Consider the following 11809-nt stretch of genomic DNA (forward strand, 5'->3'; position numbering starts at 1 on the left):
GTTTAACATGGTCGGACCGGATTTTTTCCGGTTCAAAGCGGTCCAACTTTCATTCGGTTAAGACGGCAAACCAGAGCCGTTTTCAAGTCCGGTTAGCGGTCAGACCGGTGGGACCGTCCGGTCTATTCCGGTTTTAACAACACTGAATTTTTAAGTGAAGTAATGTTCGAGGTATATGCCTAATATATTTTTTTAAATCAACAAACATTTGTAGTTGTATTTAAAACTATTTAAATAATAGTAAAAAAAAACAATCATCTCAAACTATGTCAAGCAGATTTTTTGCTTATTTACCAAAAGTATTTAGGAAACAGGAACACGTGGCAAATAACGGAATCCAGTTTGAGAATAAGCTAAATCCGTTTACCAAACACACCTTGAAACCCGAAAAACCCTAATCCAAAACATTTCCTACCTCATATATATTGTGTGAAGAAGAAACCACAAACCCTAAAACCAGATTCAGATAAGGGGCAGAGGAAGAAGAAGAAAAGATGCAGATCTTTGTGAAGACCCTAACAGGGAAGACCATTACCCTTGAGGTTGAGTCCAGCGACACCATCGATAACGTTAAGGCTAAGATTCAAGACAAAGAAGGTGTTTATTATAGTGTTCCTTTTTTTTTCATCTTTTAATTGATTAATAAAATCGATTATTGATTCTGATTCTATTTTTGTTTGTTTAGGTATCCCTCCGGATCAGCAGAGGTTGATCTTCGCCGGAAAACAACTCGAAGATGGCCGTACTCTCGCTGATTACAATATCCAGAAAGGTTAGTTAGTTGGTTACGTAATTGAATGAAATTTGATATTTGAAATGACATAGGATTGTGGGAAGTAATGGTTTTTAATGTGGTTAATGGTTATGGTTCGCTTTCAAATTTAATTTATGTTGTGTTGGTGTAGAAATTGTATTTAGCCGAATGTTATATGAGTAGTATGGGTGTGTATGTGTGGTTGTGTTTACGATGAGCGAGAGCTTGGAAAATTGATGATGAGTGGTTTTAAAATGAGGCCTGTAACTGCTGTGAGGGCCGCACATTGTGGTTTTGATGTGCTACGCAACAGCTTCAATTGAGGCTGCAACATTTTGTGGTTTTTTTGGCCAAGTTTTCTGGCAGTTGTCTGCAATTATGGTAGACACAACAATATTGCAACCACTATCACAGCTTGAATTGTTGATTATGAGTTTATAGTCTGGATGAAATATGAGTGTTACATTTTGACAATGCTCAGACATTTTTACTTTAGCGTGTTTCAAGTATGTTTGTGCTTTTTGATGGGGAAGACTAGTCCATGCATCTTGTGAATTGTGCTTTATATTTATTGTTTAGATTGTGAGCCTGATTGGATGTGTTACTATATTTTTCAGAGTCAACATTGCATCTTGTGTTGAGGCTTCGCGGTGGTATTATTGAGCCATCTTTGATGGCACTTGCCAGGAAATACAATCAGGACAAGACAATCTGCCGCAAGTAAGTTTGCACATTCTAGCTTTTGTGTTATTAACTTTGGAGCCTGAATTGTTAGCAGTAGCATATCGTTCATTGTGGAAGTTGAGTACTAACTTTGGTCTCAAATTTTGGGTAGTTAATGTCTGATAAGTGATGCATTGATATCTTGAGGTGCATGAACTTAGATCATGAGAGCAGTAGTCTTTACATGATATCAAATATATTTAGCAGTGTAAAATTTACCGTGTTATGAATTATTGAAATAGAAGAAATAATTTCATTTACTGTTGCATTATTCTATGAAAGATGACTGGAGTAGGAATTTAAGAATCCCACTTCTTTCTTTATTAACCATATTGTGTGAAATACTTGCTTATAAACCTTATAACTTTTAACTGTTGTTATAAATCATCCCTTTTCAAATATATATTCAGTTGTTGAAGTATTTTTTCAAATATAACTTTTAACCTTATAACTTTTGTTGGTGAGGAAAGGTGGCATAAAATAGCATTGTTATACTAGCCATATTGTTTTTCATGAGACAAAATGGGTATTCATTGCTGATGTTTTGTCTTTGTGGTAACTTTGTATATTATTCATGTTCAACGAGACCTGAAGTTTACTTTCATGCTATTGTATTCACGACCGTTGCTGCACGAGCCCTTATACTCACTTGTTATTGTGCTTCGCAGGTGCTATGCACGTTTACACCCTCGTGCTGTCAACTGCAGGAAAAAGAAGTGTGGACACAGCAACCAGGTATGATATTTTGACCTATGTTTCTTTTTGTTATTTTTCTATCTTAATGAAATTTGCTTTTTATCATTTAATCATTATCTTGTTTATTCATTGTGATTGCAGCTGAGGCCAAAGAAGAAGATCAAGTAGACTATTCTGACTGCCAGATGGATTTTGCGGATTTGCTTGATGTCTAGTCTTGTAATCCTGATAACTTTAGCCTCATGTTATTGGGGAAATCTGTTGGAATTGCACTAGCTATGACTGTTAAGATTTTTAGTAATGAGTTTGAGACGACTTGATATCAATTTTTATTTGCGTCAATGTTAAGACATAATTTTGTTGCATTTTATGATAATGTGTGTTGTCTTTCTGCTGCCCTATGTTTTTCACCCTATTTTGGAAGAAAATTTCCGTAATGCCCAATTTCATATGCTGAGATTTTTATGCACATTCCTAACTGTTGTTGATAGAACAGTTTAAAATTGAATGGATGTTCCTGGAAAAGCAGGATAAAGTATAATACTCTTTACACTAATAGTGTATGTGTTTTATATACTGTAATTGTATTATCAACCATTCATTTTTTGTTATCATTTATTCTAAAAAAATTAATATAAATGAATGATGAATGAATAATGTATTGATTATGTATATTTACATTGACAGTGAATTATTACACTTATTCTTTCCACCATCATAAGGAATATTCTACTTATATTTTACCATTTAATAAGGTGACTCCCATGGCTTCCTATTACATATAATGTTTCATTGTATTTCATCGTGCTCCCAAGTCTCAAATTCTTCAATTTCCAATACTCAGCATTTCAATTCATGAAAGTCTTAAGTTTGTTGACTAAGAACTCAATAGCTGGTTACTAGTTTTGAGTTCGGACTTGGATCCTAATTTACAGTGATATGGGTGGGAAATTGTTTAACTGGTATTTACATTTCATTACAAAGTAAATGATATTGTTTTCACATTAAGGCAAGTATGAAGCATCCCTTGTGCTAGTAAGGGGGGATGCTATATTAACTCTCACGTGGTCTTGTGTTGACAAATCACACAATATTTGAAGTATTAAAGTATCTGATTTAAGGGTACTTCTAATCAAAAAAGGATTGTAGGATGTATTGACTCAAAGTTATCATTACTCTTAGGGGGAATGTGTAAGATCTTACAAAATAGGCTCATAATAGATGACCTTCTTATGCTTATTTCAATAAGTTTACCAATGAAGCTGACGAAGATAGCTAATTTAAGCCTATTTAAAAAATGCTTAGAGAAAAAAGGCATATCAATATAGCTGTTACCTAGTGGGGGTGTGGAATAGTAAATGTACATAATGTTACTCATGTTGATAGGTATTTGTGGGATTTGAACCTATGAATTCATATACCAACTTTACCATTATAATGAAGCTCACTCTCTTATTGAATAAGCATTTAGGTGAGTTGTTTACTCAAATCACCCTTATACACCCCAAATCACAATGATTAAAACAGTCCTTTAAAGGGAGGTGAGCCTAACTTTTAAAACAGCAAGGATACTGATTGTAATTAAACCAAACTTACTTAACTATTTATCTTTATTTTGATTCACTGAAATTTCTATCATCTAACAACGTGTTGTCACATTATATAATGAAATAAGCTCACAGCTGCACTTCAATCTAAAACATCTAGCAGAAGAGTTCACAGCAAATTAAATTGATTTAGAAAGGGATGATGTGTGTGTGTGATGAACCTTAAAATTCTCGAACGAACTTTCCCAAAAGCTTCTCAGTTTGGTCTTTTACCCTTCCAGTTCCATAAGAATCAGCAAAACATTGTCCAAAACCATGTTGAAAACTTCTTCAAGCTCATCATCCATGGACTCCTTGTACCCCAACCACATGCCCGTGTTCCAAAGTCCAAACCCCACTGGAGATAAACTTTAATGCCCTATATTCACCTGCCATGCATTATATGATAAGTTAATAACCATTGAAGCTTGAAAACTCAAAAGATATAGAATAGTTCAATGGAAAATTGGATAACACCTTTTGCATTGGTTTAAAGGGAGAGAGTTTGTGAGTGTCATTGGTGATGTATATCATTATGGGAATGGAGTATCTAGTTGTATAAGGGAGATAAATTATCTCTTCTGCTAGTGAAATCACGACATGATACATTATTCTCTATCGTTAGAGATCCTCTCATTGTTTCAACAACAGAAATAAAAAATAACAAAATAATGACAGCTGTGGGATTTGAACCCACGCCCTTTCGGACCAGAGCCTAAATCTGGCGCCTTAGACCACTCGGCCAAACTGTCTTGTGTGTTGTAACTTCTAATTTTAATATATATTACAACAAGCATTAAGAGTTTTACGTGGAATAGGCGTAGAGACTACAAAAAAACTGAGTCCATGCATCTTGTTCTCATATAAAAACCTGTTACAAAGAGAAATACAACTCGTTCTTGTACTGTGTGGCAGTCATGGCTTTCTCTCTTATTGCTCCAACTTCTACACCTTCCCTCCAACACAAGGTTCATTCTTTCTTATGCAAACTTATCAATTGTCCCTTTTTCATTGTGTATCCCTTTTCTCAACAATCTTAACTTTACACTAACTCATGTTTTTCCATTGACTTTGTTTCTCAGAATCTTACTGTTCCCTCTGATTTCTCTTTCACTTCTACTATTTCCACTCACCGATGCCACAAACCTTCTTCAAGGAGAATCTATTGCTCCATTGCACCACCACAACAATTGCAGCACCGTCCATCCACCACTGGATCAGTTTGTTGCTATTACCCTTTTGGATTTTTTGTTTCTTTGTTGTATTTCGTAGTTGTGATTTCAAGATTGCTTTTTTATAATTGGGTTTAGGTGAAGAAGGCAATGACGATGACCGAAAAGATATTTGCTAGAGCTTCTGAGAGAACCCATTTGAGCCCTGGGGATAATGTTTGGGTTAATGTTGATATTTTGATGACACATGATGTTTGTGGCCCTGGTTCTATTGGAATTTTTAAGAGGGAATTTGGTGAGGATGCTAAGGTAATTGATTCATTGTTGCTCAATGTTTTGTTTAGAATTTTGATTTCTGATGATTGTATTGTTATTTTGGATTTTAATCATTGAGCTGATATGGAACATTTGCTATATGAGCTTGGGTTGTATTGGAAATTATTGAGATCAGTTTTATGTAGCTCCTCTTCACAACAAGTGTCACACCCTTGAACTTTTGGTTATCCTAGGGATCTAGTGAGGCCTTACACTACTAGACCAACACCTCGTTGGTGGAAGGATGTATTTTAATTATGATAGTTGCTGAAGAAACTGGGGTTGGTGCCATGTAATGAAACTACGAAAGTGATTTGAACAAAGTAGGATCGGGTTCATTCAAGGGTCTGTTATATTTTTCTATAGTTGCTTGACGGTTGTTGTTCTTAAATGTTAAGACCAATGTTTTGTAATTTCATTATCCTGACTGCACAGTTGCTCTGAAATTGAAGGTTTGGGATCGTGAAAAGGTTGTGATAATACCTGACCACTATATATTCACAAGTGATGAACGTGCCAATCGTAATGTAGACATTTTAAGAGATTTTTGCCACGAGCAGAATATCAAGTACTTTTATGATATTAAGGATCTTAGTAATTTTAAGGTACATGTTCTTTTTTTTCTTCAGTGTTAGTTTGGTCATTTCACTTGTTAAAGATCATTGTAATGCATGATATCCATGAATGTTGACTCTGTGATTATCATAATGCAGGCAAATCCAGACTACAAAGGTGTTTGCCATGTTGCTCTTGCTCAGGAAGGTCATTGTAGGCCTGGAGAGGTTCGATTAGTTTAACAAGCTATTTGAAAGACTAGTGAAGTATTGTATTGTTTGATAAAAAATGGTTCTTGCTTTGTTAATCCCATTATGCTTCCTGCAGGTTCTCTTAGGTACTGATTCTCACACTTGTACTGCTGGAGCATTTGGTCAATTTGCTACGGGAATTGGTAATACCGATGCAGGTTTTGTCTTGGGAGCAGGAAAGCTTCTGCTCAAGGTAATTTTATCTTTTACCGAGGTCTTTGTTTTTTCAAGTTACTATATTGTTGTTTTTTACTGCGAGAACTTGATCTTAGTACACTTGTTTTCTCCTACAACATAACATGGTTGTAAAAATATTCCTTTAGTTCTTAACATTCTTCTCGTGTTAATCTATCTTCTAGTGCTTTCGGTATTATCGTAATGTATATATACACCTATCACTATTTGTGATCATTGTTTCACCTACATGAACAATTAGCAAAATGCAACTAAGATCAGAAATTTAAAAACACAACATGATCACTCTCCCTCCTGGTTGTTCCAAACTCTAAGATTACCTCTCTCTCTCATTCCACCTTTATGTTCCAGTTATTAATAGTAGAGATATTTGTTAATTTGCAGGTGCCTCCAACTCTGAGATTTGTAATGGATGGAGAAATGCCCAGTTACTTGCTCGCGAAGGATTTGATTTTGCAAGTAAGTATCCTTGATGTCGTACTTTTGTTTATGCTGAATATTTGACATTAATATGGCAACCTTGGGTTATTTAATAAGCTTGTTTCCTTGTAGCAAATGTAAGAATCATATCCTTACACGAGTCAATAATTACCTTGCAGATTATTGGTGAAATAACCGTGGCTGGTGCAACATATAAATCTATGGAGTTTGTTGGCACAACCGTTGAAAGTTTAAATGTAAGTATGTTCGGCATGGTGTTATACTATGATGTAGCTCTCACTTCAATCTCTGAACATGTGTTTTGCTTATAATATTGCTTATGTTATTTACCTGTTGGATAGATGGAAGAACGGATGACATTGTGCAACATGGCTATTGAAGCCGGAGGAAAGAATGGTATTGTTCCTGCTGACAGCACAACATATAAATATCTTGAGGTTTGTGCAACTGAGTAGATGCACTGAAATTGATTTATTACCTCTCAAGTAAGATATATATGTTTGTATTTTGCTTGTACCTCTCTTCTTTCTCTCAATGAACTACCCTTTTCTTTTAATAAAAAAATGGTTGCATTTACTTTTCTATACCAAGATTGGAACAAAGATTCAAATTAGTAATTGCTTGGCTCTTTTATCACCAGAGGAGTGTGTAGGATTGGCTTTAATACTGATCTTTTTTGTCATATTTGCTTCCAATATCTAATATTTCCCATTGAATATGCTATCTCATAAGTTTTGATGGATGTAGATGGTGCCTGTTTGTGTTCCCCGTGAATGATCCCTTTGCATATGGTGCCCATGTCTTGGCCAGCATTGCTTTAATACTGATCTGATTTCGTGTGCAGGGTAAGACATCTTTGTCATATGAACCAGTTTACAGTGACCAGCAAGCAAGGTAGTAATAGTTTCCTAATTCCTTGTTTTGCCCCCTTGTAACCATGAAGTACATTGGAAGTTGGGTATGCATGTTTTTGATGCATACAACTGGTGTCCTTTTTATTTTCGGAAAATTAAAATTTCTATGTACTGAATATATTTCCATTTAGAATGAACTAGCCAAAGTAATGGATAGCCAAGTCAGCATATAAGCCATCCTTGAACATTGTTAATCAGTTTTCTTGGCTAATCATAAAAAATTAGAAATGTTTTTTGTTGGAAAATCCTAAATAGTAAGTCCCGTTTTTTGTTAGCGTAACTCCCACTTTTTAAACTTAAATAATTAGATTTTTTTTTAATATTATCAAGTAAAGGGCGGCCCAGTGCATGAGGCTCCCACCTAATGTGGGGTATGGGTAGGGTAGATATATATAGCCTTTCCCTGACAAACAAAGAAGCTATTTCCAGGGTTTTATCAAGTGTGTGTAGATTAATGAACTCATTGGTTACTGCTGCAGCTATAGTCATGTAAAAAGAAAGGATATGTTAATGTCATTATACTATCTTCCTTATTTTGGACATCATAGGCCCAAAGTTTACTGTCAAGATGAGCTTCAATTTCTTTATAATGATTAGTGATCAAATATGAAACTTGGTCGGCTTCATAGATAAAGTTATAATCTCCTCTTGGGATTCTCATGTTGCATACGGATTTAACCTATCAAACCAAGCTTATATGCACGATTGTTGTTCATTAACATGGTTATATTTTAGCATACATAATTTGGAAGTTAATAAGGAAGAATTGACATAATGTCTGCAAAATTATGCTGAAGAAAAACATAATGTAGCAACTAGCAACTGAAATATTAGTATCCATTGGTGATCAGTTTTTACCCATTACTTAGACCTGATTTTTTCTGTGGGTATCCAGTTTTCTTTCTGAGTATAGATTTGATGTCTCAAAATTGGAGCCACTGGTGGCCAAGGTTAGTCTATTGCATTTCCAGTGAGGTTTTGTTCTTTGTTTATTTTCTGTACATGTATTTTTTGTTATTACTAGACGCTAGCTAATACAATGTGTATGGTTGTTGCAGCCTCACTCTCCAGATAACCGTGCATTGGCAAGAGAGTGCAAGGATGTGAAAATTGACAGGGTTTACATAGGCTCTTGTACAGGTGGAAAAACAGAGGATTTCATGGCTGCTGCAAAAGTTTTATTAGCATCAGTAAGCACCATATTTCCTAAAATGCATCTAAAGTTTTATGTATCGAAGTTATAGAAGTTTGTAGCCACTTTTGAGGCTGAGTCTATTTATGTACAAGTCTACATTTACCACAACATTTGACTATTTAGTATTGTATGAGCTATGGATCTTTTAAAATGTGTTCTGCTTGTTTTCCTATGTGCTATTACATCTTGATCTTGCATTGACACATTTACTCAGTTTTATATAGAATTTATGCTACTTTTTATGATATGTTTTGTGTTGATGTCTCCTGTGAATCTTAGCAGTGCTTGTAGGATCATTTATGTATCTTAACATTCATTCTCAACTTTTTCATTTTTCTGACATGAAATATTTCCCTACTAAGGAACTTGATATATCTATATCTGCAGGGTAAACAGGTCAAAGTTCCCACATTTCTTGTGCCTGCAACACAGAAGGTTTGATACCTTTGCCTCAGTGGTTTTACAGTTACTAATAAGTTTCTTGTCGATTGCAATGCTAGATGAATCATTCTGACATATTACTATTAATGGAATTAAAGGTTTGGATGGACATATATAGCATCCCAGTCCCCGGATCGGGTGGAAAGACTTGCTCACAGATATTTGAAGAAGCTGGGTGTGACACACCTGCTAGTCCTAGTTGTGCTGCTTGTTTGGGTGGCCCAAAAGATACTTATGCGCGTTTGAACAAACCTGAGGCAAGTTCTTTTGCTTTTGTCACGAGCGTCTTGTAATGTAATCAACATTGATCTATCTTTCGCTAAAGATGATTGTCCGATTGGATATGAAAATAGCTTGTTTATTCCTACCAAGCTACATGACATGAAATGGTTAATATTCATAAAAAAATATCATTTGAACCTTTCAGCAGTGAACCATGTTTAATGAATATTTGATGGTTTTGCAGGTTTGTGTTTCAACCACAAATAGGAACTTCCCAGGCCGAATGGGGCACAAGGAAGGTGAAATATACTTGGCTTCCCCGTATACTGCTGCAGCATCTGCATTGACTGGCTTTGTTACTGATCCAAGAGAGTTCTTGCAGTAGAAGGATCTTATGTTCAATGAACCTCTTCTAATGTATTATTCTATAGCCAGAAGTTAATACTTTAAGCCATCCAAAGTTTACCAATGTATCTGTATTTTTCCCTTTAGAAGTCTTAAGTGACTTGGTGCTTGGTTAAATTTACCAAGAAAACATCGAACCTTGAGCTTTTGGTCAGCCTGAGAATTTAGTAGAGTCTTACACTATTAGACCAACACTTATAAAACTCACGTCAAGTTCAAATGTGAGCTCTTACAAGAGATACATGACAGAATCAGGGTGGAGAAATGGTGCCTTCTTACATGCTCCTTTTATACAAAAAATTATGTATTTGCAAGATGGGTGTTATGGGATTGAAATTTATACAAAACTCCAACCACTCCCATCTCCTCATTTCACTGTTACTTTAATCATAACATACACTTGTGACATGATTCTAAATCCTTCTATTTCCATTCTTTTTCCTCAAAAATCCAACCCGCAAACGGAATGATTTAATACATATGATATAATTAGTAGTGATAATGTAGTACTAATGTGTCAAAGTTGAGAACCCAGTGAAAAGTTTTACATCATCCCTGTCCCCACTTAGAAAATTATAATGCCATAATAGCGTATACTCACAAACTTTCTCATACACTAATTTTTTTCCTGATACCTAAGTCGAATTAACAAGTTTGGTTTTACTTTGATATACCCCTCAAACGTGATTACGTGAATATGGCCAAAAGTTATAATTAGTAGTGTTGAACTACGCGTGATTCTGAAGTCCCCAACGTGAAACCAAACATAAAATAAATCATGGTTTACTAAGTTTGTCTATGTTGGTTTATTATCAGGTGTGTAACACCACTACATTAATGAATTTACTTAAAGCCCTCCGTCACTAGTAAAATTAGAAAGATTTTGTAATTCAGTTTATTTGTTTTTAGAAACTTTCCTTTTCTAGCTTGTTAGTTAGTTTGTTTGTTACTATATAAGGAAGGTTGTTTAATGAATGAGATGATTGATTCATGATTCATATTGATAAGTTCTTCTAGTAATTACACTTTTCTTCTTCTTGCAATATCTTCATTTCCTAATCACTATCTCTTCTCTATTTCTCTTCTTTCTGTTTTTCCTTTAATTTCTTCTTCTGCAACACGAGTTCTGTTGCTGTAACAGTGGTATCTAGAGCTATCGTTTCCTTGATCTTGGTTATGTGATAAGAAGGAAGAAGGAGGTTTACAAATGGCAAGTAATAGCGGATTCACAATGGTTCTACCAACTCTAAATGGAAAGAACTATGAAAGATGGCAAGTGCAAATGAAAGTTCTCTTTAGATCTCAAGAAGTTCTTGATGTAGTGCAAGATGGATTTCAAGCAGTGGGAGATGAAGCCACTGAAGTTCAGAGATCTCTATTCAGAGAATGCATGAAGAGAGATTGCAAAGCTCTGACAATGATCCACCAGTGCGTAGATGACTCTAACTTTGAGAAGATTGCACACTCCAAGACATCAAAAGAAGCTTGGGATATCCTTGGAAGATGCTATGCTGGAGCAGAGAAGGTAAAGAAGGTGAAATTGCAGACATTGAGGAGAGAATATGAGCTTCTGCAAATGAAGGATGAAGACACCATTGCTGATTACTTCACTAAACTCAGATCCCTTACTAATCTAATGAAGGGATGTGGTGAGATTATGAAGGACCAATTGATAGTTGAAAAGGTGTTGAGGACTTTGAACCCCAAGTTTGATCACATTGTTGTGGCAATTGAGGAGTCAAAGAATCTTGAGGACATCAAGATTGAGGAATTGCAGAGCTCATTGGAAGCTCATGAGTAAAGAATCAAGGAGAGAAGTCTAGACAGAGATCCAGAACAAGCCTTGCAAGCCAGATTCAATAAGAAGTTCACTAGCCAAGGCACTTTTCAGAAGAAGATGAGAGGCAAGTGGAAGGGTGAGAAGGATAGGGGTCATGAGGGTTC

At 35.4% G+C, this 11809-nt stretch overlaps 3 protein-coding genes and 1 non-coding gene across 8 annotated transcripts; 3 read left to right on the forward strand and 1 right to left on the reverse strand.

Annotated features, from left to right (window-relative positions):
- Window positions 1-429: 429 nt before the first annotated feature.
- On the forward strand, window positions 430-2572 carry LOC109340667 (ubiquitin-60S ribosomal protein L40). 2 transcript variants are annotated; one of them, XR_002106822.1, is made up of 6 exons: window positions 430-597; window positions 686-772; window positions 1372-1474; window positions 2146-2212; window positions 2315-2403; window positions 2457-2572. XR_002106822.1 is itself a non-coding variant. In XM_019578383.1 (5 exons), exons 1-5 carry the CDS (start codon window positions 495-497, stop codon window positions 2339-2341), a joined length of 387 nt encoding a protein of 128 aa, XP_019433928.1. In that variant the 5' UTR covers window positions 430-494; the 3' UTR covers window positions 2342-2562. The 2 variants fall into 2 exon arrangements, 1 of the variants encoding a protein (XP_019433928.1); XM_019578383.1 differs by having other exon boundaries at window positions 2315-2562.
- A 1859-nt stretch (window positions 2573-4431) lies between these two features.
- TRNAL-UAG lies at window positions 4432-4511 on the reverse strand. Its single transcript has one exon. It is a non-coding gene; the product is annotated as a tRNA-Leu (tRNA).
- An 82-nt stretch (window positions 4512-4593) lies between these two features.
- On the forward strand, window positions 4594-9982 carry LOC109340669 (3-isopropylmalate dehydratase large subunit, chloroplastic-like). 4 transcript variants are annotated; one of them, XM_019578385.1, is made up of 15 exons: window positions 4594-4727; window positions 4842-4979; window positions 5070-5240; window positions 5699-5851; window positions 5960-6028; window positions 6129-6245; window positions 6632-6706; window positions 6847-6924; window positions 7030-7125; window positions 7533-7582; window positions 8498-8552; window positions 8661-8792; window positions 9185-9232; window positions 9337-9495; window positions 9705-9982. In XM_019578385.1, exons 1-15 carry the CDS (start codon window positions 4677-4679, stop codon window positions 9843-9845), a joined length of 1533 nt encoding a protein of 510 aa, XP_019433930.1. In that variant the 5' UTR covers window positions 4594-4676; the 3' UTR covers window positions 9846-9982. The 4 variants fall into 4 exon arrangements, with proteins under 4 accessions (XP_019433930.1, XP_019433931.1, XP_019433932.1 ...); XM_019578386.1 differs by lacking the exon at window positions 5699-5851; XM_019578387.1 differs by lacking the exon at window positions 5070-5240.
- A 1090-nt stretch (window positions 9983-11072) lies between these two features.
- LOC109340668 lies at window positions 11073-11666 on the forward strand. Its single transcript, XM_019578384.1, has one exon. The coding sequence runs from the start codon at window positions 11073-11075 to the stop codon at window positions 11664-11666; it is 594 nt and encodes a 197-aa protein (XP_019433929.1).
- The last annotated feature ends 143 nt before the right edge of the window (window positions 11667-11809 follow it).

This window comes from Lupinus angustifolius, unplaced genomic scaffold (genome assembly GCF_001865875.1).
Source record: "Lupinus angustifolius cultivar Tanjil unplaced genomic scaffold, LupAngTanjil_v1.0 Scaffold_229_8, whole genome shotgun sequence".
Classification (NCBI taxonomy): Eukaryota; Viridiplantae; Streptophyta; class Magnoliopsida; order Fabales; family Fabaceae; genus Lupinus; species Lupinus angustifolius.